Genomic DNA, 27,849 nt, shown 5'->3' with positions numbered 1-27,849 from the left:
AACAGGGAACTCCTAAATATTTTAGTGTGAGTTTTCTAATAATAAAGACACCCTGCAACATAGTCACAAATTATTATTATTTATTATTATTATTTGAGACAGAGTTTCACTCTTGTTCCCAGGCTGGAGTACAATGGCCCAATCTCGGCTCCCTGCAACCTCCACTTCCCAGGTTCAAGCGATTCTCCTGCCTTAGCCTCCCAAGTATCTGGGATTACAGGTGCTCACCACCACGCCCGACTACTTTTTGTATTTTTAGTAGAGACAGAGTTTCACTATGTTGGTCAGGCTGGTCTAAAACTCCTGACCTCAGGTGATCCTACCATCTCAGCCTCCCAAAGTGCTGGGATTACAGGCATGAGCCACCACGCACTCTCTCTCCCTCTCTCTCGTTCTTTCTTCTCTCGCTCTCTCTTTCTTTCTTTCTCTTTTTCTCTTTTCTGGAGATGGGGCCCCGCTATGTTGCCAGGCTGGTCTTGAACTCCTGGACACAAGCAACCCTCCCACCTTAGTCTCCCAAAGTGCTGGAATTACAGGAGTGAACCACTGTGCCTGGCCTAGAATGTCTTTTTTATAGCTGTTTGGTTGAGAACTCTGAACCCCAAATATCTGAGACAGGTCTCAGTTAATGTAGAAAATTTATTTTGCCAAGGTTAAGGACACACCTGTGACACAGTCTCAGGAAGTCCCAGTGACATGTGCCCAAGGTGGTTGGGGTACAGCTTGCTTTTATATATTTTGGGCAGACCTAATACATCAATCAACACATGTAAGATTTACATTGTTTCAATCTGGAAGGGGAGACAACTCCAAGGGGGAGAAGGGGGGGCTTTCAGGTCATTCGTACATTTACAATTTTTCTGATTTGCAATTGGTTGAAAGAGTTATTATTGACCGGGAGCTGTTGCTTGCACGTGTAATCCCAGCACTTTGGGAGGCCGAAGCGGGCAGACTGCTTGAGTCCAGGAGTTCAAGACCAGTCTGGGCAACATGGCGAAAACCTGTCTCAACAAACAAACAAACAAGTGGTTAAGCATGGTGGCACGCGCCAGTAGTCCCAGCTACTCGAGAGGCTGAGGTGTGAGGATTGGTTGACTCTGGGAGGTGGAGGTTGCAGTGAGCAGAGATTGCACCACCGCACTCCAGCTGAGATAACAGAACCAGAACCTGTCTCAAAAGAAAAAAAAAAAAGTTAGGAACAGTAGAAAGGAATGTCTGGGTTACAATAAGGGGTTGTAGAGACCAAGGTTTTATCATGCAGATACAGCCTCCAAGTAGCAGGCTTCCGAGGGAATAGATGATAAATATTTCTTATCAGACTTAAGGTCTGTGTTGATGTTAATAAGGCACGTCCAATCCCCTCTTTCATCATGGCCTGAACTAGATTTTCAGGTTAAATCTGGAATGCTCTTGGCCAAGAGGAGAGGTCCATTTAGATGGCTGTAGGGAGTCTTAGCATTTTATTTTTAGTTTACAGAACCAAGAATCTGCAATACTTACAGCAGTTAATCAGTAATTTCAATCCTTTATTGGAAGGACCAAGAGTTTCCTGGCCTGGCACGGTGGCTCACGCCTGTAATCCCAGCACTTTGGGAGGCCGAGGCGAGCGGATTGCCTAAGGTAGGGAGTTCGAGACCAGCCTGACCGACATGGTGAAACCTCGTCTCTACTAAAAATATAAAAATTAGCCGGCCGTGGTAGCAGGCGCCTGTAATCACAGCTACTCGGGAGGCTGAGGCAGGGGAATCGCTTGAACTGGGAGGCGGAGGTTGCAGTTAGCCTTGGCACTCCATCCAGCCTGAGCAACAAGAGAGAAACTCCGTCTCAAAAAAAAAAAAAGTTTCCCGAGCAATTCACGTTTTCCTACATCGGGGCAGGGTACGCCATTTCCTGGGAGGCACAGGAGTTTGTGGTTGGGAATAGGTAAGGCTCCTTGTGACCCCTAGAAAGACAAGCCTCCAGGCTAACCCAGTAACACCCTCGTCAGGAGTCCTTCACGGCCGCCGGAGGGCGCAAGGAGCTGCGGCTGGAAGTACTCGGAGGGCCGGCGGAGAAGGCGCGCGGAGTCCGTAGCTCGCAGCGCGCGCTGGAGGTGGGCGGGGGGCGGTGCCGCGGCGGCGCAGGGAGCCGCGATGGAGGGCGCTCCGACTGTCCGCCAGGTAAGCGGGCCTCGCTGGGGTAGGTTCCCATCGGTGGCTTTACCCGACTTTTTCTCACGGGGATTGCTTGAACCTTCTCAGATTACAGTTAATTCCTCCCTTCCCTTTCCTTCGTGCTCTTGGGAGTAATGTGGAAAGTTGTTACGCAGGAAACGGTTTCCAGTGCCTCTGCGAGCGCTTTCCCTACGGGCGGTGGTGGGGACATCTGCTTCCCTGTGGGCTTTGAGGGCTTGAATTTGATCCCGAAATGTCCTGGTGCGGATGTCTCAGTCCCAGGCCCCTTGGGTCAGGCCCCATGGTCGTGATTCTGACCCAGTGTCACGTTTTTCCAGCCTCGTCCCCTTCTTTTCATTCTCAGCCCTGTTACAAGCGTCCGGATAGTTTAAATCACTGTGCTGTCAGCCAAGTTTTGATTTCAACTAGTCTAGTTTTGTCATTTGTTTACTACCTTACTTGACAAAAGCGTTCTTATTAATATTCAGGATGAAACCCCGCTTTTATTGGAGGGGCGCCTGCGATTCTGAACACCTCCTGCTACATTGGTTTGCGTGTATATATTTTACTTTTCGAGAACTGCGGTCAGTGCTATATCTTTTGAAGAGCATTGTGGTTTACAGATTGGTGGAGGTACACAAATAATTGTTGAATGAACAAGTGAATGAGTGTGTTATTTCACTTGATTTGAAAAACATTACTATGAAATAGTCAAGCTGGATATTCATGAACCCAATCAGTCACTGATTCAATTATGTCCCTGGCACTGGGTGTTTGGGATTAGATGGTGATTAACATAGACATGATCCCTGCTCTCAATAAGCTTATTGTCTAGACTAGAGATAAAATTATTTCCTCTATTGTAGAGTTAAGGAACAGACGTACAGAGATTGACTTTGCTAAGGACCACACGGGTAATAAGGCAGAGAGACAGGAATCTATTGTAGCCACCCCAGAAAGCCAGAATGGACCCCCACCCCAAAGTTGATTCAGGTGTAGAAACTGATGATGCCACACACACACCATGAGGCTGGAGTGCAGTGGTGCCATCTCGGCTCACTGCAAGCTCTGCCTCCCGGGTTCACGCCATTCTCCTGCCTCAGCCTCCCCAGTAGCTGGGACTACAGGCGCCCGCCACCACGCCTGGCTAATTTTTTGTGTTTTTAGTAGAGACGGGGTTTCACCGTGTTAGCCAGGATGGTCTCGATCTCCTGACCTCGTGAACCGTCCGCCTCGGCCTCCCAAAGTGCTGGGATTACAGGCTTGAGCCACCACCGCTCCCGGCCCTGAAAAAATCTTTTACTTACATAATTAAGGTCTCTGGGGAGAGCAAGGCAGGCCTCTCAAGCAGCACCCAAATGGCTTCAGAGAGCCTCAGGAAAAAACTGGCTCCATGTCTTTTTTTCTGGTTAGGGTTAGGGAGTGGGGCCAGGGTGAGAGGTCCAGTATGCAGACAGGGGATTGCTTGAATTTCTCACCCAAGATGAAGGAAGGAGCACCCAGACTTTCTTATCACTTACCCAGATGAGGTACAGAAGAGGAGGAGGGAGGGGTGAGGCAAACAAAGTAGACTGAGACTGGTAATAATTTACCCTTGATGTTTGATGACTGACATGAACCATCTGAATTTGAATTTGACTTTAAGTAAGCCATTGCGGCCCAGTGCAGTGGCTCATGCCTGTACTTCTAGCACTTTGGGAGGTCAAGGCAGAAAGAAGTATCTCTTGAGGACAGGAATTTGAGACTAGCCTGGGCAACATAGCAAGACCCTGTATCTACAAAAAAAAAAAAAAAAGAAAAATTAACCAGGCATGGTTGTGTGGCACCTGTAGTCCTAGCCATTTGGGAGGCTGAGATAGGAAGATCACTTGAGCACAGGAGGTTGAGACTGCAGTAACCCCTGTTTGTGCCATTGCACTCCAGCCTGGGTGACAGAGACCAAATAATTTTCAGAAATTTAACCAAGGTGGTAGGCCTTACACTATGTGTGGCGCAATGGCCCATCCTCCTTTTGTGAGCTCCTTTGTGAGTGTGTCAAAAGACTGTCCTCAGAGGAGGATGTCATCAATGGAATGTTATACTTGTGCTCCTGGGGAAAATTTGGTGCAATTAAGATTTTTCCTGTAAAGGTTGCGTATGAGGGCAAGACTGTGTACTCTGTGGTTAGCCAGCTAAAGAGATATTGTGTCTCTCTGGAGGTGAAGACCAACTATGGCTGAGGAGGTGTTGAAAGAGACACTGAACAGAACATATTAGCCAAATCTATCACAGCAAAATATTTACTAGTTGTGGACTGAATAGTCAGTAATTTCAATAATATTGGGTATAGGGGCCTTCCTGGGTAAAATGACATCATGGAGGATGTGGTAATGAACCATGAGGCACCATTCATTCTTACCAAGTTTAACAGGCCAAATTGGGCTGTTAAATGGAGAAGCAGTAGGAATAGTTACTTTCTCACGAAGTAGGTGGTTTTTTTTTTCTTTCTTTTTTTTTTTTTTTTTTTTTTGGTGAGATGGAGTCTCGCACTGTTGCCCAGGCTGGAGTGTAGTGGCATGGTCTCCCCTCACTGCAACCTCCACCACCTGGGTTCAAGCAATTCTCCTGCCTCAACCTCCCAAGTAGCTGGGATTACAGGCATGTACCACCACGCTCAGCTAATTTTTGTATTTTTTTTTTAGTAGAGATGGGGGTTTAACCATGTTGGTCAGGCTGGTCTCGAACTCCTGACCTCGTGATCTGCCCGGCTTGGCCTCCCAAAGTGCTGGGATAACAGGTATGAGCCACCGTGCCCGGCCGAAGTAGGTCTTACATAACAAGTTTCAGTCTTTGAAGGCCCTGTTTTGTTTTATATTGGATTGTATAATTTTAACTGGGCATTGAGAGTGGCGGTCCACAGGGTCTCACTGTTTTGTTTGTTTTGAGACAGAGTCTTGCTCTGTCACCTGGGCTGGAGTAAAATGGTTCAATCACAACTTACTGTGATCTCCAGCTCTTGGACTCAGGCAATCCTCCCACCTCAGCCTCCCAAGTAGCTAGGACTACATGTGTGTGCCGCTATGCCAGACTAATCTTTAAACATTTTGTAGAGGGGGGTCCTTGCTATATTGCCCAGCTTGTTCTCCATACTCTTGGCCTCAAGTGATCCCCCTGCCTCAGTCTACCAAAGTGTTGGGATTATACGTGTGAGCCAACATACCCAGCCTGTGGTCCCACTTCGTTGAAAGTCAATTTGTAAGCTCTAAAGACTTGATTTAAATTTAGTTTATTACTAATTGGGACAGAGTGTCCGTGGCCACAATAGGATATTTTAGGGCAATGTATACCACGATCAGTGGAGTATTTAGGCAAAGGAATAGTTCGGATGGTTAAAATGAGGCATACCTATTTGTTGTCTATTTTTTGTTGAATAACTCCTAAGATTGTAGGGGATACCTTGTTTAAATTTAGTGGGATCTCCAGTTATAACTGTAATTTGAGACCCAATATTGATTAAAGCCATGAAGATTTGCCATTTGCTGCATTTTAGCAGATGTTGAAGTTAACTTAGAACCTATGTTGTAGAGGCACAAAAGCCAGTCTTTTATCTTTTATTATATAAATTATTTTAATAAATTCTGTATGTTTTATTAGATCAATTTATGGACTTCAGTTTCAGTTTTTTTTGTTTTATTTTTTTGCTGTTGTATGTTTCCTTCCCTTCTATCCAGGTTTGTTGGTTTCTCCCTCTCTTTCTGGAGGTTGCTGGATATACTTCAGGTGGAGGAGGTCCTCTCTACCCTCTCATGTTTACGAATTTCTTTCTCCAGAGAGCCTCAAATCAGTAGCATCATGGTTAGGGGCTTCCCCCATGGCAATGGTTATTTATAGGGTTTAAGAACCTCAAGTTTGGCCAGGTGCAGTGGCTCATGCCTGTAATCCTAGCACTTTGGGAGGCTGAGGCGGGCTGATCACGTGACATCAGGAGTTTGTGACCAGCCTGGCCAACGTGGTGAAACCCCATCTCTACTAAAAATATAAAAATTAGCCAGGTGAGGTGGTACATGCTTGTAATCCCAGCTACTCGGGAGGCTGAGGCAGGAAAATCGCTTGAACCTGGGAGGTAGAGGTTGCAGTGAGCCGAGATCGTGTCACTACACTGGAGCCTGGGCGACAGAGTGAGACTCTGTCTCAAAAAGGAAAGAAAAGAAAAGAAAAGAAAAGAACCTCAAGCTTATGTGGAGCAGCAGCAGCAGCAGCAGAGGTATTTAAGGATCCTGGTTCACCATACGCTGTTTTTTTTTTTTTTTTGGTGGTGGTGGTGTTTGTTTGAGATAGGGTTTTGCTTTGCCGGCCAGGCTGGAGTGCTGTAGCGTGATCGTGGCTTACTGCAGTCTTGACCTCCCAGGCTCAGGCAATCCTCCCACCTCAGCCTTCTGAACAGCTGGGGCCATAGGCACCTGCCACCATGCCTGGCAAATTTTTTGATTTTTTTTTTGTAGAGACAGGGTCTCACTATGTTGCCCAGGCTGGTCTCAAACTCCTGGGCTCAAGAGTTCCTCCTGCCTCAGCCTCCCAAAGTGCTGGGATTATAGGTATGAGTCACTGTGCCTGGCCCATATGCTTTTATGATTTTATGACTACTCCTCCTTACTCCTCTACTCCATATTCTCTTTTTTCTTTTTTTAACTCCCTGATGAGTGCTCTTACTTGAGCAATTGCCCAATGAGCCAATTTTTTTTTGAGAGAGAGTCTGGCTCTGTCACCCAGGCTGGTGTGCAGTGGTGTGATCTCAACCCACTACAACCTTCTCCTCCCGGGTTCAAGCAATTCTCCTGCCTCAGCCTCTGAGTAGCTGGGACTACAGGCCACCATGCCTGGCTAATTTTTTGTATTTTTTAGCAGAGACAGGGTTTCATTATGTTGGCCAGGCTGGTCTTGAACTCCTGGCCTCAAGTGATCTCAAAGTGTTGGATTACAGGCATGAGCCACCTCGCACAGCTGACACATCTTATTCATTTGTTTAAACTCCATTGTTTGTATAAATCAGAGCTTATTTACTAATTTTTCTATTGATGGACAGTGAGGTTATTTCCACTTTCGTAGTATTAACAAACATTCTTGACTCTGTATATTAAATTGCTGCATTGCAGTGTATGTCTATCTTCTTTCCTACTGGGCTTTGCAAATTGTTCTCCAAAATAGTTGTACAAATGGACACTCCCATTACATTGTATTTTTATGATTTATTATTACTCTAGCAGACTGTGCACTTCTGGAGACTGAGGAATTTGTTTTATTCATCTTTGTATCCCTAGTGCCAACCAAGCTATCTAGCACATAATAGTAGTTGGAAAATCTTTGTTTCATGTATAAATGTATGAAGTTGGCTGGGTGAGGTGGCTCATGCCTATAATCCCAGTATTTTGGGAGGCTGAGGCAGGAGGATTGCTTGAGCCTAAGAGTTTGAGGTCACCCTGGGCAACATAGTGAGACCTCACTTATACCAAAAAAAAAAAAAAAAAAAAAAAAAAATTGCTGGACATAGTGGTGTGCACCTGTAGTGCCAGCTACTCAAGAGGCTGAGGAAGGAGGATGGCTTTGGCCCAGGAGTTCGAAGCTGCAGTAAGCTATGATTGGGCCACTATACTCCAGTCTGGGTGAAAGAGGAGACCTGTCTCTAAAGAAAATAATAATAAAAAATAAAGTAAATATATAACTATATGAACTATTGAAGCAAAAACATATTTATTACTGTCTTTTAAATGTTGTCCTTTTAAAATTAATGTATATGTTGTGAACATTAACTTTTTTCTTTTTAAAATGGTCATTTCTCAATAAATAATTTACATGGTTTGGTATTTGTTTCCAGGTGATGAATGAAAGGGATTCAAGCCTTGCCGCTGAGTTACAGGAAGATGTAGAGGAAAATCTTAGTCCAACTGTGGAAGAGAATAATGTGGTAGTTAAAAAACAGGGGCCAAATTTACATAATTGGAGTGGTGACTGGAGCTTTTGGGTAATTTCTTTTTTTACATCTTTATTTTAATCTTGAATGCAAATTTTCTTTAAATCTGCAAGAAGTCATATTTGTAAAATTTCCTTCTTAGCTTCTAAATTTTAGATGTTTCAGTTTTAGTCCAGAGTCCCGAAGACATTTCTGATTATACTGTCGTTTGACCACTAGAATGCACTGTTGTCTGGTTCGATGGAATGGAATTATCTGCTTCAATTTCCTTGTGTGAAAACTACACCACGGAAGTGGATTCCACTTACGCTGTAGCTCACTGTACTGTCAAGAGACTAATGTTATACAGAATGTTATACAGACTAATGTTATACTAATGTTATACATATTTCTAAGTGTTGCTGAGAAGCCAGCTATTTGATATAATTTTGATTTAAAAAATTCATTCCTGTGCCTAAAGAAAGTTTAGCAATGTTCAACCTATAGTGTATAATGACTGTAAGATGGTTTTAAAGTTAGAAGCTACGCATTGTTTCCATTGCGTTCACTCGGTTGTGTAATCTGGATGTGCTTCAGGTTTCCTCACTGTAAAATGAGACTACTGCTTGTTGATTACGCACATTAAGATCTTAGAGTCTTTCTGGAAGAACAACACTTCTGTATGTTACAAATGCTAACATTTATTATATTAAAGAACTCATTCTAAGTCTAGCAATTCCTATGAGAGTTATGAACTGTTTGATAGAATCTGGTATGATACAACTATAAGTGAAAATTGTATAGGATGGTAAGGCCTGTATACTTCCAATTAGTTCATTAGAAAGCTGATCTCTTGGCTGGGTGTGATAGCTCATGCCTGTAATCCCAGCATTTTGGGAGGCTGAGGTGGGCAGATTGCTTGAGCCCAGGAGTTTGAGACCAGCCTGGGCAACATGGCAAAACCCAGTCTCTACAAACAAACAAACTAACAAAAATTAGCCAGGTGTAGTGGCACATGCCTACAGGCTACATCCCAGAGAGAGACCCTGCCTCAAAAAAAAAAAAAAAAAAAAAGCTCATCTTTTGAGGATAAGATATCCTTGGTAGCAGATTTTCTTATAAGTTTAGAGTAGGCCAAAAAAAGATTCATTAACAGTTTATAAAGATTAGTACAAGTACCATCATTCTGTTCATAATTAGCAGTTCAGTTCATTGAATCTTAACAGTTATTGAATCTTAATATGACTAAATGGTTTTGATTTCCTATTAAGAAACATGACATCATAAGTTTTTTTGAACTGTATTCCTTATTTTTATTTATTTATTTTTTTGAGACGGAGTCTTGCTCTGTCACCCAGGCTGGAATGCAGTGGTACGATCTTGGCTCACTGCCAGCTCCGCTTCCCAGGTTCATGCCATTCTCCTGCCTCAGCCTCCCCAGCAGCTGGGACCACAGGCGCCTGCCACCATGCCCAGCTAATTTTTTGTATTTTTAGTAGAGATGGGGTTTCACTGTGTTAGCCAGGATGGTCTTGATCTCCTGACCTCGTGATCTGCCCGCCTTGGCCTCCCAAAGTGCTGGGATTACAGGTGTGAGCCACTGCACCCAGCTTGAACTGTATTCTAAGGAAAATATTTAATTGCTAAGAAATATATGAAAATAACAACACATCCTAAAAAAAGTCATCTCTATTGACTATTATTTTTGATCACATTTAGAAAAGGTTTATGACAATATTGTAGTTTTATGACCTTTACGCACTAATTTTTTTTTTTTTTGAGATGGAGTTTCGCTCTTGTCACCCAGGCTGGAGTGCAATGGTATGATCTCCAGTCATTGCAATCTCCGCCTCCTGGGTTCAAGTGATTCTCCAACCTCAGCCTCCCAAGTAACTAGGATTACAGGTGCCCGCGACCACATCCAGCTAATTTTTGTATTTTTAGTAGAGACGGGGTTTCATCATGTTGGCCAGGCTGGTCTTGAACTCCCGACCTCAGGTGATCCGTCTGCCTCAACCTCCCAAAGTGCTGGGATTACAGGCGTGAGCCACTGCGGCCGGCCCCTGCTCTGATTTTTTTTATAGCTTACGTTATAGATTGGGGAACCTTCATAGGTTTAAGGACTATCTGCAGGGCTAAGTAGTTACTATGATTACTATTGAGGTAGTTACTCTACTAGTGACAGACTTAAAGCAAGAAAAATGGTAATGCAAGAAAAGGAAAAAGCAAAGGAATGAGAGAATTTAGAAATAGGAGAGGAAAAAAAGAGGGATGTGTTCTAGATCCTTGCTACTAAAGGTATAGTATGGGGGCCAGCAGATTTGGCATCATCTGATGGCAAATCAGAATTTTGGGCCCAACCTCAGACTTAGTGGATCACAATCTTCATTTTTCACAAGATTTTTAGGTGATTTACATTTACATTAAAGTTTGAGAAGCACTGATTTAGAGTGTCAGAGGTTTACTTTGGCTCCGTTTGGGCCCCTAAGCTGATTTCAAACACTTTATTTTAAGGACATTGTATATGAATTCACATAGAATAGACCTAAAGAGAAGTACAGTATCTCATAAGTTTTACAAACTTTTCTACTGGTCAGTTACCCAGAAACCAGAACTATCAACAACTCAGAAGCAAACAAAAACAAACAAACAAAAAGACCCCACATAGCTGATATATCTGGTAATAGGAGAGATCCTCAAATCTTCATTTGGTGTTTCTTTAATATTTTTTTTTTTTTGGCTATATTTTTATAAGCTTAAATAAACTGAATAGGATATTGAAGGTAGGGAAATTAGTTGGTAATAACACATAGACACCAGCAAGAAATGATAGTAGAAACTCAAAAAAAGTGAAGAAACCTAGACCTTTGTTTTCTTATTTTTAAATTTTTTTACTGCTATCTCTTTTATTCTCTCTCATCATTCAAGTTTGTTCAAAACATTACAAGAGGCATGAAAGGAAAAATAATTGCATTTTTAAAACTCGATCTGTCCAAAATATAACATATGAAACCATGCCATTATATCTTAGAAAATAAAAGCATTCAAAGTGAATTTGATATCCAAGTTCAAGATGAAGACTAACCTCAAAGTATGGCATGTGCAATGAAACCTAGACCTTTTAATGTGGAGGCCAAAGGTCTGTGCAACTAAGTTGGCTCTAAATAGTACTGTAGCTGGTAGAAATGATGTTTTAAAAGTCTGGAAAATAAATAATTCATTTTTTCTCTGCCATTTAAAATCCATCAGCATCTACCACGACTCTACCATGTTGCCTTTGTTTTCTTCATTCTCCCCCAAATAAAGAAGGTATTGAAGAAACACAAATATGATGGGGAGTTCACTGAGGGGTCTAAAATTAACACAAGGAAGACAAGCCAGGCATTAGCACATGCCTGTAGTCCCAGCTGCTCAGGAGGCCTGAGAAAGGGGATCACTTGAGCCCGGGAGTTTGAATCCAGCCTAGGCAATATAGTGAGACCTCATCTCTAAAACAAACAAATGAAAATAAAACACAAGGAAGACAAGTAGCATAACAGGAATGTATTCATAAGGCACATGACCTGGTATTTAAGCAAATAATTAGGGATGTCAGAGCCAGTTCACTGGAATACCCACGGAATCTAGAGTTGTGCTTTTTCACTTTAGAGAGGTTTCTAGCAAAAGAATGGATAACTTTAAAAAGTACTGGTATTTAAAGAGTTAAGCTACAGGGATCTGGGAAGTTCACTAATGTAGAATAATTCATATGCTCTAGCCCGGCTAAATCAGTTGTTCCACAGTAGTGAATTTAGAGGGCAGCATGGTATAACTGAACACATTGGAGACTGGGAACAAAACATCTGGAGTAGAGTCTCTGCTCTGCATCTGGTGATTTCAGGGTGTGGTCATCTTGAGTATGTTGCATAACCTGTCTCACCTCAGTTACCTCACCTATAAAATTAGAGATTGGGTCACGGTATTACAACACTGGTCTGTCTTGAATCAGTAGTAACCTCACTCTGTTTAACAGATTGGCTAATAAGTGCCTTTCTGACAGTAAGACTAATTTAAATAATAAGGATGAACTCTCCATGGCTATTGATAGTGAGCAACGGCTTCAGATTTTCAGATTTTCTATTTCAATTCTGTAGTATAAAGATAGGAATCTTAGTTGTTGTATTTGTTTCATTTTTTTATTTTAAAATATTGGGCCAAACATTGTGGCTCATGCTTATAATCCCAACACTTTGGGAGGCCAAAGTGGGAGGATCACTTGAGGCCAGGAGTTTGAAATCAACCTGAGCAACATAGTAAGACCCCCATCTCAACAAAACAAAATAAATATTAGCTGGCTGTGGTGGCTTGCACCTGTAGTCCCAGCCACTTGGGAGGCTGACATGGAAGGATTGCTTGAGTCCAGGATTTGAGGTTATGGTGCACTGTGATCATGCCACTGCACTGCAAATTAGGCGACAGAGAGAGACACTGTCTCAAAAAAAAAAAAAAAAAATTCTAGTATGTGGGAAGTGAGTTTTATTATTACCTTTTAAACCCTAATGAAACAATAAAAATTATGTGAAATGATGCAATGAAATTTAAAATACAGTTAATGGCAAATATTTATGCTTTTGCCCATTAACTTAGTAAAAAAAATATATAGTAAAAGGTAAAACAAACAAAAAAACCCTTAAAAAGAAAGACTTATTTTCTTCTTGGCTAGAGTAATAGTATATTCCATGTGGATTAAGATCGCAGAGGCAAGGCAGACAGAGATCTGCAGCAGAGGTATTTGTTTAGTGCAACTTCTGTTAGTGATCTAGAGTAAGCAACCATTGGGAGTAGAAAATAGCCTTTGAGATTATTCATTGTGTATGTTCAGAAGATGACATACTTACCTGGGATTTTTTAATAGAAGTAATAGTGCTTTGGATAAGGTAGTTAATATTATATATTCTTTTGTGCTTTGATATTTCATTAATATTAAGTTCTTTAAAAATATTCGTCAATTGTATATACTTCTTTTTTTTTTTTTTTTTGCTGTAAGTTTATTCAATGCAAAATAATCCTCTCCATTTTTACTGAGGTGTCTGACCATGTTCACGACCAAATCTGCCTTTAAACTGGAATTCCGTTGCTGACCCAGCCCCAACCTCGACTTTTTTGTCGGCACCAGGGGGCAGAGGACTCCATCTGTAGGTATCTCTGTCAGCTTCCCCTTTTGTGAGTCTTGCAGGTCGCTCACCCTCCAGACCTTTAGGCCGAGGCCTGCCAGTCTCTGGACGGCTGCAGCGTAGGGTGGCAGGCACAGTCTCTGGGGCAGATAAAGGTAATCACAGAGATACTAGATGCCCTCATTGGTAAGGTACCAGTAGAAATGTCTTCAGGCAAACTGTTCCTTCATGTAGCCTCGGGACTTGAGAGACTGCATGGCCTTCATGACATGAAGGTTGGGCACATTCTTGTCTGCCAGCTCCGGGTATTTAGGCATGTGGACATCCTTCTTGGCCACCATAACTCCCTCCTTAAAAAGGAGTTCATAAATGGCAGTCTGGTTCTTCCTAGGCATGAACATCTCCGCAGCTGTAGGGTCCGGGGCTGGGGCTGGAAAGGCTATACTTTATTTATTTATTTATTTATTTATTTATTTATTTGAGATGGAGTCTCGCTCTGTCGCCCAGGTTGGAGTGCAGTGGCGCGATCTCAGCTTACTGCAAACTCCACCTCCCGGGTTCACGCCATTCCCCTGCCTCATCCTCCTGAGTAACTGGGACTGCAGGCGCATGCCACCACACTCGCTAATTTTTTGTATTTTTAGTAGAGACGGGGTTTCACCGTGTTGGCCAGGGTGGTCTCAATCTCCTGACCTCGTGATCCACCCGCCTCGGCCTCCCAAAGTGCTGGGATTACAGGCATGAACCACTGCGCCTGGCCTATACTTACTTCTTTAATAGCAGATTTAGCTAATCATTGTAATTTTAAAGTGGAGGGATTTGTAAAGTTTTCTGAAATGCGTAACTAAAATTAAGTTTGCTCAGGGGTCCTTTGTGTGTTCTTCTTTGAATAACTGTTTATTAGAAAATCTTGAAAAGTGTGCATAAAGAAGATAGGAGATCTCAGATTCCTCAGGTCTTTGATTTAGGAAGGGAAGTAGAAAAAAAGATGGAGTAGGAGAATTTTAAAAAAGATGAGAGTTCAAATTGATTATTTGTTGTATTTTTTTGTTTTAAAACATTTTAAGAATAAACAGATTTTCAAGCATTATCTACATATATGCAAAGAACAACTAGTATACTTAGGTTTTAATAGAAAATATTTATATTTGAATTTTTCTAGGTAATAGTCAAGTTTTCTTCCTTTCTTCCTTTCTTTCTTTCTTTCATCACTCTGTTGCCCAGGCTGGAGTGCAGTGCTGTGATCTCAGCTCACTGAAACCTCCACCTCCTGAGTTCAAGTGATTCTCCTGCCTGACCCTCCTGAGTACTTGGGACTACAGGCGGGCGCCACCAACTGGGCTAATTTATATATTTTTTAGTAGAGATAGGGTTTCACCATGTGAGCCAGGCTGGTCTCCAGCTCCAGACCTCAGGTGATCCATCCACCTCAGCCTCCCGAAGTGCTGGGATTGCAGGCCTGAACCACTGCGCCTGGCCAAGTTTTCTTTAACTGTGCAAAAAATCAGAAGTCTTTATTCTGTACTTTATTTATTTATTTATTTATTTATTTGAGGCACAGTCTCACTCTGTCACCCAGGCTGGAGTGCAGTGGCATGATCTTGGCTCACTGCAACCTCTGCCTCCTGGGCTCAAGTGCCTCAGCCTCCTGAGTAGCTGGGATGAGAGGCACGTAGCACCACTTCTGGCCTATTCTGTACTTTATCAGTAACTTATCCTGGTCACATTATTTATAAGTAAATTTTTCTACTTAGAAGTAGGGGATAAAACTGGTTTATTTTTTTGCCACAAATCTGATTTATACATACGTAGTAAGGATTAATTAATGTTGTACTATTAAAGAAAATCCCAAGAGGATTAATTAGTATGCTTGTAACATACTTTGGCAACTGGGGAGAATAGGTTTCCTGTAATCATGTTGTCCTCCACAACAGCATGTCTTGGATTTATTCAAGCTTATAAAGGATATTTCAGATTTTTACTTTGGTGACTGATAAAAAATAATAAACTCATTTTCTAATTTATGTTGGATTAAAAAAACATTTTATTCGATTTGAAAAATTTTAAGTATAGTTAAGATGCTGCTTGATAAACCTAGATGTCTTTTAACAGCTTTAGGTTAAATTGTAAAGGAATAAAAACCAACACTTCCAGCAAAATGAGAAGGGGACTATTTAAATGCTCTTCTGCTAAAGGTACCTAGCAATGCTGGATGAAATGTTTCAAACTTTTTTTTTAATAATGCATGTCTTGGCTCACAAAACAGCAAGGGAAATACACCTAAGGGATTAAAAAAAAAAAAAAAAAAAGGAGGGAACTGATTACCAGAGTTGTAAGCCCCTGAGCTAATGCTGAGGTACCCCTGAGGAATTTGCTCAGCATTACTGGCCATGCTGTGATAGGAGATAGGAGATACCTTGAACTTGTGTGAGCTGGAACTGAGAACTGTTTATAAAGCCAGACTCCCATACCCTCTGTGAAATACAGACCAAAAAAATCCACTACATCCACAGGTTGAAGACAAGGAAGCTTGTCTGTCTAAGCCCGGGCTTAGGGTGGGAGTGGGGGTAGTTTCTCCTGAGAATATGTAACTATAATCCATCTCTAAATGTAGTCCATCTCTCATGAAGTTTTGGGGCTTGGATTTAGTACTCTATAAGTGAGCAGAAAGAGATTCAATAAATAGCGTATTTGACCCTCCAAAACTTCATATAATAAAACTATACCAAATAAAGACTATAAAAGTCATATGCTATTGTAAAGACAATAGAAGGAATTAAAAGTATTATAAATGGATAGGAAATTCTCGAGAACACCAGGCAGATTTGAAAAAATAATCAAATACAGCTTCTAGAAATGAAAAATATGTCATTGAAAGAATAGTAATTAATGCAGAGGGCTTGGGAAATGGACACCAAAGAGAGATCAGTAAACTGAAAGATATATACGCATTAGGAAATTACTCAAATTGTATCACTGAGAGATAAAGAAAGTGTGAAAGAGAGCAGTTTAAGATGTAAAGGAAATAGTAGAGAAGTCCATTATGAATCTTATAGCAATTTCAGAAGATGAACACAGAGTATGAGCAAGAGGCAATATTCAAAGAGAATGTGCATGAAACATTTTCACTCAAGAGGAAGGGTTTCATAATCAGGAATTGCAGTGAGCTGCTCACAGGATAAATTAAAAAGTATGTGAGCAGAGACATTATTATCTTAAAAGTGGCAAAGGTAGATATACATGAATTAAGAAATGAATGGTCTTATTTATTCATTTATTAGAGTGTCTTCTATGCACGAGAATGTTCTAAGTGAACAGGATAGCCTCTCTACCACCCTGGATCTGGCAACAGAATGGGAGCTGCACAGTATATAAATAAACGAACATGTACTATATCAGGTAGTGATAGAAGCTATGAAGACAACAAAAGAATGTAAAGGTGTAGAGGATAACTTGGGAGGGAGTAGCATTTTTAGTTAGGATGGTCAGGAATAGCTTCTCTGAGGAAGTGCCATTAGAGAGAGGCTTAAATGATGGGGGCGGGTGAGAGAGGGAGACCACCAGTGAATCCTGGGAGGGAAGGGAAAGGGCAGTGGTGTTCTATGGAAAGGCCCTGAGGCCGGAATGAGATTGTCTTACTTGACAAATAGCCTGCTGAAGGGATTGCTATGGTCAGCGAGGGAACAAGAAAGATCAGGGATAATTATTCCTAGGTTTCTGGTCAGTGCAACTGGGTACATGGAAGTGCCATTTAGGAGAAGAAAAGACTGAGAGAGAAGCAGGTTCTGGCATGTGGAGAAATGAAGAGTTTTTTTTGTAACTGAGGCGGCAATGCATATTTGATGTATGGATAGAAAGGTCAGGTGGGCTATTGAATGTACTACTCGAATCTTAGGGGAGAGATTGGAGCCAGAAGTAAATTGAGAAGTTTCGAGTAGGCATGATACTTAAAGACAGACTTATGAAGACTGGATCAGATCACTTAGGGAGAAAATATGGATAGAGAAGAGAAGTGGACTCTCCAGTGTCAAAACTTCAGGTGGTGGAGCAGAAAGTGGCAAAAGAAACAGAGATTTGGTTAGGAGATAGAAGAAAATCTTAAAAAGCGTGGTGTCCTCAAAGGCAAGTGAAGGAAGCCTTTCAAGGACAGTGATCTACTGTGCTAGGTTGAGTTAGGTGCACCATGAGAGTTGGCCATTGGATTTGCAAGGTGGGGGTTGCTAAGGTCATTAAAAGTACAATGTAAGGGCAAAAACCTGACTAAAGTACCAGCTTTTGGACTGTTGTCCTAATCTTCCATTGTAAAATTTGACTTATGGTTATTTAAAGAAGGCCCAAAGGAAGAAAATGCACGTTTCATTAAAAACATATATACTTTTTAAAAGATCACCATATCAACATGAAAAAAATCTTTTGGAGGAAAAAACTACTAAGAAATTGCTTTACCAATAAATTAACATATTTAATAAATGACATAGAGAATATGGAAATTAACTAGAACAGTGATATGTTACTGGGATATTTATTAAGTCTTCAACCTAAGTATAGGCCTTTGATTATCTAGGGCAATGAGATATTTAAATAGCACATAAAAAACAAATCTAAGATAATACAAAATTTCTAGCTCTACCTGCCTTTCCAAAAAACCTTTATTAGATACGATCTGTGCACTTTAAAACAGTGACACTGAGGGGGGCATGGTGGCTCATGGCTGTAATCCCAGCAATTTGGGAGGCCAAGGCGGGCGGATCACCTGAGGTCGGGAGTTTGAGACCAGCCTGACCAACATGGAGAAACCCTGTCTCTACTAAAAATACAAAATTAGCTGGGTGTGGTGGCGCATGCCTGTAATCCCAGCTACTTGGGAGGCTGAGGCAGGAGAATTGCTTGAACCTGGCAGGTGGAGGTTGCAGTGAATTGAGATCATGCCATTGCAGTCCAGCCTGGGTAACAAGAGCAAAACTCCGTCTCAAAAACAAACAAAAAACATAACAAAACAAAAACAGTTACACTGAATCCTATGAGCTACATGGGAGAGTGACTTTCTATCACCTTAGTAATACTTTGATCAATAATTAAGTGATTTTGGCCAGACATGGTGGCTCATGCCTATAATCCCAGCACTTTGGGAGGCCAAGGTGGGCAGATCTGTTGAGGCCAGGAGTGCAAGATCAGCCTGGCCAACATGGCAAAACCCCCTCTCTAATAAAAATTAAAAATTTAGCTGGGCATGGTGGTGCGCTCCTGTAATCCCAGCTACTTGGGAGGCTGAGGTGGGAGAATTGCTTGAACCCAGGAGATGGAGGTTGCAGTGAGCCAAGATCACACCATTGTACTCCAGCCTGGGCGACAGAGTGAGACTCTGTCTCAGAAAATAATAATAATAATAATAAAATCATAGTAATAATAATTAAGTGATTTTAATTGCATTATTTCTCTGGAGAAGATGTGAGTAAGTAAAGTGGCCTAAAGGTAAGTGGTTGGAAGAAGGGGAAAATGGTGTGGTGTATTGACCTCTGAATCAGCTTTAAACATTTTCCCCTCTTATATAGAATTAACACTTTAAAAAAAATTTGTTTTTTGAGACAGCCTTGCTCTGTCACCCTGGCTGGAGTTCAGTGGTGTGATCTTGGCTCACTGCAACCTCTGTCTCCCAGGTTCAAGCAGTTCTCCTTGTCTCAGCCTCCCGAGTAGCTGGGATTATAGGCACCTGCCACCGCACCCAGCTAATTTTTGTATTTTTTAGTAGAGATGGGGTTTTGCCATGTTGGCCAGGATGGTCTTGAACTCCTGACCTCAGGTGATCTGTCCACCTCGGCCTCCCAAAGTGCTGGGATTACAGGTGTGAGCCACCGTGTCCAGCCTGTATTCCTATTTTTTTAAGAATTTTTATCACAAATAGATGTTGAATTTTGTCAAATATTATTCCTATAACAAGTGATATGATTGTATAATTTTTAAAAGCATGTTCATATGGTGGGTTACATTGATTGATTTTTGAATATTGAACCAGCCTTGGATGCTGGAATAAACTCCACTTGGTCATGTTATATAATTCTTTTTATTTATGGCTGAATTCTATTTGCTAATATTTTGTTAAGGATTTTTTATCTACATACATGAGGGATATTGTTCTGTAATTTTCTGTTTTTTGAAATGTCTTTAGCTGGTTTGGTATCGGGGTAATACTAGCTTCATACAATGAACTGGGAAGTGCTCCCTCTTGTTCTGTTTTTTGGAGAGATTGTATAGAATTAGTTTTTTTAATGTTTTGTAGAATTCTCCAGTAAAACTTTCTGGACCTGGAGATTTCTTTCTTGGGAAATTTTAAATTGTGAACTTAATTTCCTTAATTTGTAATGGTGGTTTGTGTTTTTTGATAATCAATTTCATCTAAATTGTCATATTTACATGTGTAGAGTTCTTTTGTTTGTTTTGTTTTTGAGACAGAGTCTCACTCTGTTGCCCAGGCTATAGTGCAGCGGCACGATCTCAGCTCACTGCAGCCTCCACCTCCCAGGTTCAAGTGATTCTCATGCCTCAGCCTCCCAAGTAGGTGGGATTACAGGTACATGCCTGTAATCCAAGTTACTTTTTTTTTTTTGAGACAGAGTCTTAATCTGTCACCAGGCTGGAGTCGCAGTGGTGCGATCTCGGCGCACTGCAACCCCTGGCTTCCAGGTTCAAGTAATTCCCCTGCCTTAGCCTCCTGAGTAGCTGAGACTACAGGCATGCTCCACCACACCTGGCTAATTTTTTGTATTTTAGTAGAGACAGGGTTTCACCATGTTGGCCAGGATGGTCTTGATCCCCTGACCTCGTGATCCACCGCCTCAACCTCCCAAAGTGCTGGGATTATAGGTATGAGCCACTGTGCCTGGCCTTCCAGCTACCTTTGTATTTTACTAGCTGGGATTTTGTGTTTTTAGTAGAGATGGGATTTTACCATGTTGGCCAGGGTAGTCTTGAACTTCTGACCTTAGGTGACCCACCCTCCTCGGCCTCCCAAAGTGTTTAAGATTACAGGTGTGAGCCACTGTGCCCGGCCTCATTACATGTGTAGCGTTCTTTATAGTATTTTGCTATATCCTTTTGAGTTCTGTCTACGGTGCTGACCCTGTTTTATTCCTGATATTGGTGGTTTGTGTCTTCTCTCTCTTTTTGGTCAGTCTTGCTAGAGGTTTTATCAATTTCATTATTTTTAAAGAATCAGCTCTTTGTTTTATTGATATTCTCCATTGTTTTTGTTTTAATTTCACTGATTTCCGCTCTTTTTTTATTTACATTTGCTTGAACTGGGTTTATTTTACTCTTTCTCTTCTAAGTTCTTGAGTTGGATGCTTAGATTATTTCAGACTTTTCCTTTTTTTCTAATGTGGGCATTTAGTGCTATAAATTTCTCTCTCATCTTTAGCTGTGTCCCACAAATTTTGATATGTTACATTAATATTTTAATTTTCATCAGTTCAGTGTGTTATTTTATTTCCCTTGAGACTTTCTCTTTGACCTTTGACTCTCGATGGATTATCTAGAAGTGTGTTGTTTAGTTTCCAAGTGTTTGGAGATTTTGAGCTATTTTTCTATTATTGATTTCTAGTTTGATTTTATTATAGTCAGAAAATGTACACTGTATGGTTTCAGTTCTCTTAAATTTGTTGAGGTATGGCTGATTATATAGTCTATTTTGGTAATGTTCCAGGACAGTTGATGTTATTAGGTTTTAATATGCTTTGAAATACCTTAGAGAACCTAGATGAACTAGGCATATTTCCACAAAATACACAAATTACTGAAACAGACTCAAGAAGAAAGAGAAAATCTTAATAGAACTATGACAAGGAAAGAGATTGAATTAGTAAAAAAACAAAAACCAAAGAAACCGTCAGTCCTCAAAATTAAAATGACAACAGCAACTAACTTTTCACAAAGAAAAGCTCAGGACCAGATGACTTTACTGGTATATTCTACCAAATGTTTAAAGAACAATGAACACAAATCCTTCAAAAACTCTTCAACAAACCAGAAAAGGAGGCAACACTTCCCAGATTATTCTGTGAAGCCAGTATTACCTTGATTCCAAAACTAAAACTAATTGTAATTCTATACACTAGCAGTGAATATCCTTAACATGAAATTAAGAAACCAATTCCATTTACAGTGGTATCAAATGAATAAAATAGGAATTTTTTTTTTTTTTTTTTTTTTTTTTTTTTGAGACGGAGTCTTGCTCTGTCACCCAGGCTGGAGTGTAGTGATGCAATCTTAGCTCACTGCAACCTCTTCCTCCTGGGTTCAAGTGATCGTCCTGCCTCAGACTCTTGAGTAGCTGGGATTACAGCTGCGTGCCACCACGCCTGGCTAATTTTTGTATTTTTAGTAGAGACAGGGTTTCACCATGTTGGTCAGGCTGGTCTCAAACTCCTGACCTCATGATCTGCCTGCTTTGGACTCCCAAAGTGCTGAGATTACAGGGGTGAGCCACTGCGCCCGGCCAAGATAGGCATAAATTTAACAAAAGGGCCGGGCGAGGTGGCTCACGCTTGTAATCCCAGCACTTTGGGAGGCTGAGGTGGGCGGATCACGAGGTCAGGAGATCGAGGCCATCCTGGCTAACACAGTGAAACCCCGTCTCTACTAAAAATACAAAAAATTAGCTGGGCAAGGTGGCAGGCGCCTGTAGTCCCAGCTACTCTGGAGGCTGAGGCAGAAGAATGGCATGAACCCGGGAGGCGGAGCTTGCAGTGAGCCGAGATTGCGCCACTGCACTCCAGCCTGGGAGACAGAGCGAGACTCTGCCTCAAAAAAAAAAAAAAAAAAAAAAAAAAAAAATTTAACAAAAGATGTGTAATACTTGTACACTGAAAATGACAAAACTTTTTTTTTTTTTTTTTTTTTTGAGACGGAGTCTCACTTTGTCACCCATGCTGGAGTGCAGTGGCCGGATCTCAGCTCACTGCAAGCTCCACCTCCTGGGTTTACGCCATTCTCCTGCCTCAGCCTCCCGAGTAGCTGGGACTACAGGCGCCCGCCACCTCGCCCGGCTAGTTTTTTGTATTTTTTTTTTTTGGTAGAGACGGGGTTTCACCGTGTTAGCCAGGATGGTCTCGATCTCCTGACCTCGTGATCCACCCGTCTCAGCCTCCCAAAGTGCTGGGATTACAGGCTTGAGCCACCGCGCCCGGCCAAAAAATGACAAAACTTTATTGAAAGACTTTTAAAAAGACATTAATAATTGGAAAGGCATCCCATATTCATGGATTGGGAGGCTTTTTGTTGTTAATGATGGCAATACTCCTCAGACTAATCTATAGATTCAACACTATCCTGTCAAAATTCAAGTGGGCTTCTTTTGTAGAAATGGACAAGCAGTACCCAAGCCTCTATTGGAAGATGTACACTTCCTAATTTCATTGATTACTACAAAGCTACAATAATCAAGATAGTGTGGATGGCATAAAAATAGACTTATGGGCTGGGCGTAGTGGCTCACGCCTGTAATTCTAGCACTTTGGGAGTCCGAGGCAGGTGGATCACCTGAGGGCAGGAGTTCAAGACCAGCCTGGCCAACATGGTGAAACTCCGTCTCTACTGAAAATACAAAAAATTAGCTGGGCATGGTGGCAGGCACCTGTAATCCCAGCTACATGGGAGGCTAAAGCAGGAGAATCGCTTGAACCTGGGAGGCGGAGGATCCAGTGAGACGAGATCGCACCACTGCACTCTAGCCTGGGCAACAAGAGCGAAACTCCATCTCAAAAAAAAAAAAAAAAAAGAAAAAAATAATAGACTCATGTGTTAGTGGAGTAGAATTGAGAGTTCAGAAATAAACTCAAGTTTATGATCAATTGATTTTTGAGTGTCAAAACATCTTAATGAGGGAAAGAATAGTCTTTTCCACAAATGATACAACTAGATATATACATGCAAAGGAATGAATTTGGACCCTTACTTCACACCATATACAAGAATCCACTTGAAATTTATCATAGACCTACACGTGAGAGCTAAAACTAAAACTCTTGGAAGAAAACATAGGTTTAAATCTTCATGAAATTTGGATTAGGTAATCATTTCTTAGATATGACTTGAAAATCTCAAGTGACAAAAGAAAAAATAGATAAATTGGACCTCATTAAAATAGAGCCATGTTTGGTGGTGTGTGCCTGTCTTCCCAGCTACTTAGGAGGCTGAGGTGGGAGTTCGCTTGAGGCCAGGAGTTTGAGGCTGCATTGTGCTATGATCGTGCCTGGGGATAGCCACTGCCCTCCATCCTGGGCAACAAAATGAGACCCCATTTCTAAAAAATAAAAAATAAAAATTTCTGTGCTTCAAGGAGTTCATTAAAAAAATGAAAAGATCACCTGCAGGATGAGAAAATATCCACAAATCAAATATTGGATAAGGGACTTGTACTAGAATGTATAAAGAACTCTTACAGCTGAATAAAAAGACAAACCAATTAAAAATGGCCAAAATGTGAATAGACATTTCTCCCGAGGCATACAAATACCCAATAAACACATGGAAACATGTCCGACATCAATAGTTATAAGGTAAATGCAATTCAGTACTACGATGGAAATGTCATTTTACACCCATTTGGATGGCTGTAGTAAGAAAGATAGACATTAGATTTAGTGAGGATGTGGTGAAGTTAAAACTCTCTTACATTGCTGGTGGGAATGTAAAATGGTACAGGCATTTTGGAAAATGGTTTGGCACTTCCTAAAAATTTAAACAGAGTTACTATATGACCCAGCAATTCTTCTCTTAGGTATATACCCCAGAGAATTTAAGTATGTTCACATAAACATTTTTACATGAATATTCATAACAGCATTATTCATAATAAGCAGAAAGTTGAAACAACCCAAACATTAATCAATTGATGAGTGCATAGATAAAATGTAGTATATTTGTATAATGAAATATTTTTCATCTATAAACTAGAATGAAGTAATGATTCATGCTGCAACATAGATGAACCTTGAATACCTACATAATGGTGGGTGATAGGCTACAGACACAAAGGGCCACAATAGTGCAATCAATGATATGCACTTTGTGTCTGTTCCATTAATATGAAATTTCCAGAATTAGCAAATCCATAGAGATAGAAAGTAGATTCGTGTTGTTACGACCTGGGTGGATGGGGAAATGGAGAGTAATTGCTAATGGGTATAGGATTTCTTTTTGGCATGATAAAAGCTTTCTGGAATTATATAGTGGTAATGATTGCACAGTTTTGTGAGTATACCAAAATCATTGACTTGTACATTGCAAAAGGATGAATTCTATAGTATGTGAATTATATCTTAATTTTTTAAAGTAAGTGCCTCGTTGGTATGGAACTCGGGCCTCAAGCAGCCCTGCTTCCATGATTTTGCTAGGTGCAGCCCATATCACTTCTGTCATGAGTTGCAGCTGCACACTGGTGCCTGTAGCTTTCCCAGGCAGATATTGCACTCTCCTCAGTGTTCTACCCTTTTGAGATCCCAGTGGTAGCCCTGACCCCACATTTCTGCTGAGCATTATTCTAGTGGAGGCTCTCTGTACCTCTCCCCCTGCAGAGGGTCCCTTTTAGCTATATTAATCTCCAGATAGTCTCTAGGTCCTCTTCTGAAAATGCTCTTTCATGCTCTACCACATGGTCAGGCAGTGAATTTTCCAAATTTTTATGCTCTGCTTTCCTTTCAATTATAAATTCTGTCTTTAAATAAGTATTCTCTCTCTCATTTTACTGTAAGTGGCTAAAAGCAGCCATGCAGCATGTTGAGTGCTTTGCTGCCTAGATACTTGTATTTTATTTTATTTTATTTTATTTTTGAGATGGAGCCTCACTCTGTCACCCAGGCTGGAGTGCAATGGGACGATCTCAGCTCACTGCAACCTCTGCCACCTGGGTTCAAGCGATTCTCCCTGCCTCAGCCTCCCAAGTAGCTGGGATTACAGGCACGCACCACCACGCCTGGCTAAGTTTTGTATTTTTAGTAGAGACGGGGTTTCACCATGTTGGCCAGGCTGGTCTTGAACTCCTGACCTCAGGTGATCTGCCCGCTTAGGCCTCCCAAATTGCTGGGATTACAGGCACAAGCCACAGCGCCGGCCTATTTTATTTTTTCTTTACAAAGTTGCTTAGATATTTCTTCTTCCAGAAATTATAGCTTTGGTAATTAAATTCTCTTTGGGTAATTAATCCAGACCCAGAGAGCACTCCCAAAAGATGGCATTAATCCCCTCAGCCCTCTCAGGTTTGGCTGTCTGCAAAGCCCTAGGACATGGATACAATGCCACCAAGTTCTTTGCTATTTTATATAATGACCTTTGCTCAATTCCCAATAAGATATTCCTCATTTCCATCAGAGACCTCTTCAGAATGGCCTTTACTGTCCACATTTCTATGGACGTTCTGTTCACAACCACTTAAGTAATCTCTAAGAAGTTCCAGACTTTCCCAGTCTTCTTGTTTTCTGAGCCCTCACCAGAATTTCTGTTAATGACCCATTTATAGCAATCTAGGGTTTTTCTAGCCTGCTCCTCCAAATTCTTCCAGCCTCTAACCATTACCCAGTTCCCAAGCTGCTACCACATTTTCAGGTATTGTAATAGCAACAACCCTACTTCTTGGTACCAATTTTCTGTCTTGGTCTGTTTTATGTTACTGTAACAGAACACCTAGACTGGGTGATTTATATAGAAAGGAGATTTATTTGGCTCATGGTTCTGGAGGATGGAAAGTTCAAGATCAGGTGGTCTCATCTGGCCAGGGTCTCATGTTGCATCATAATATGATGGATGCCATCACATGGTGGGAACACATTTGAAAGAGACAAAACATGAGAGGCAACCTTGCTTTATAATAACCTGCTCTTTTGGTAATTAATCCAGACCCAGAGAGCACTCCCGCAAGATGGTAATAAGTCCTTCATGAGGGATCCCTCATGACCCAAATACCTCTTAAAGTTCCTACCACCTCTCAATACCATTCCATTGAGGACCAAGCCTCAACATGAGTTTTGGTGGGGACAAACCATATTCAAACCATAGCAACTACCAAACCTCGTTAAAAAATCTGCTTGTGAGGCTATGGAGTGTGCCACAGATACTGAATCACTGGGACTGTTCAGACTATTTTTGATTAGAAGCCAACTGTTAGGAATTTTGGACTGTAAGATAGTGGCTTATTGAGTTTTACTGTATTTACATATATAAATATGCACAAAAAAGTGTTCAAATCACTTAGAATAGGAAGATGCTATTTTCGAAAACGATTTTAGAGAACTACAAGAAAAGAAGAATTTGGGGTCTTTGAGGACAGAAACTTCAAATGTTAAATTTTTAAAAAAATTTTTATTGTTTCAAATACTGCATCTACCTCACTTTCTGCTGGGACTTCGTTTACACGTGTGTTAGATCTCCTCACTGTATTATCAGTCTCTTATCCTTTATTCTCTATTTTCCATTATTTTTGTGGCAGCATTTTGAGTCCTAGAGTGATGTGTTCTTCCAGGGAGAATTTTCATATACAGCTGTCAAGCAATCTGGAATTGTCCCTTCCATTTGTAAGGATTAAGATGATTTGAAGTTGAGCTCCAGTCCTTGTGTTGTTGATCTCTGATTTTATTCTGTGTTCATAGAGAACATAGTTTTTATGGCTTTAATCCTTTCAAATTTACTGAAACTTGTTTTGTGGCCTAGCATATGGTCTGTTCTGGAGAATGTTCCATGCATGTTTGAAAAAAATGTGTATTTTGCAGTTGTTGGATGGAGTGTTTTATAAATGCCAGTTAGGTGTGGTTGGTGGAAAATGTTCAAGTCTCTTATATCCTTGCTGGTTTTCTGTGTAGCCTTTCTATCAATTATTAAGAATGGGGTATTGATACCTCCAACGTATTGAATGGTCTGTTCTTACAGTTCTGTCATTTTTGCTTCATGCATTTTGGGGCTCTGTTGTGGTATGCATTTATGATTATCTTCCTCATATATCGCTCCTTTTATTATTATGAAATCTCTCTTGGTCTAGCAGTATTTCAGCTAAAGAGTAATATAGCCACTCACATTCTCTTGTGATTACTGTTTGCATGGTATATCTTTTTCTCATCCTTTTGCTTTTAACCTTGTTGTGTTTTTGTAACTAAGGTGTGTGTCTCTTGTAGACAAAATATAGTTGGTTCTATGTTTTGACTGTTTCTGTGTTTATTCTATTTACATTGAATGTAGTTATAATATGGTTAGATTTACAAATAACCATTTTGCTATTTATGTTCCATATGTCTTATATCTTCTTTTGTTCTTCTGTTCCCCTTCTTTATGTGTCAAATACATATTTTTTAAGGTAGCATTTTAATTCCTTTTGATTTAAAATTTTTTGAGGGTTGTTTTTAGTGATTGCTTGAGAGAGTACAGTATTCTTCATCTTCATACCAATTTAATTCTGCTAAAATATTGAACCTTTGCTTCAACTAACGTTATTATCTTATAAACCCAGCAATACAGTGTTATGATTATTGCTTTGTAGACCCTTATGTCTTTTTTTTTTTTTTTTTTTTTTTTTTTTTTGAGAGAGTCTCACTCTTGCCCAGGCTGGAGTGCAGTGGCGTGATCTTGGCTCACTGCA

At 40.8% G+C, this 27,849-nt stretch overlaps 1 protein-coding gene and 1 pseudogene across 5 annotated transcripts in view; one reads left to right on the top strand and one right to left on the bottom strand.

Annotated features, from left to right (window-relative positions):
• LOC105470379 (GRAM domain containing 1C) overlaps window positions 1-27,849 on the top strand; it is a 116,408-nt gene that overhangs the window by 8,312 nt on the left and 80,247 nt on the right. The window contains exons 1-3 of one of the 5 annotated variants that reach the window (XM_071092395.1): window positions 2,133-2,159; window positions 2,642-2,701; window positions 8,005-8,151. In XM_071092395.1, coding sequence (XP_070948496.1) covers window positions 8,008-8,151 — 144 coding nt within the window. In that variant the 5' untranslated portion in view covers window positions 2,133-2,159; window positions 2,642-2,701; window positions 8,005-8,007. Of the gene's footprint in view, window positions 1-2,033; window positions 2,160-2,641; window positions 2,702-6,253; window positions 6,397-8,004; window positions 8,152-27,849 lie in introns of those variants that run through there. The other 4 variants (XM_011722294.3, XM_071092397.1, XM_071092398.1 and 1 more) reach the window with 4 other exon arrangements.
• On the bottom strand, window positions 13,137-13,706 carry LOC139362059 (small ribosomal subunit protein eS10-like; annotated as a pseudogene).

The sequence above is a fragment of the Macaca nemestrina genome, chromosome 2 (assembly GCF_043159975.1).
Source record: "Macaca nemestrina isolate mMacNem1 chromosome 2, mMacNem.hap1, whole genome shotgun sequence".
Taxonomy (NCBI): Eukaryota; Metazoa; Chordata; class Mammalia; order Primates; family Cercopithecidae; genus Macaca; species Macaca nemestrina.
The sequence above is the reverse complement of the archived record's forward strand: the minus strand, read 5'-3'. Positions and strand labels throughout refer to the sequence as shown.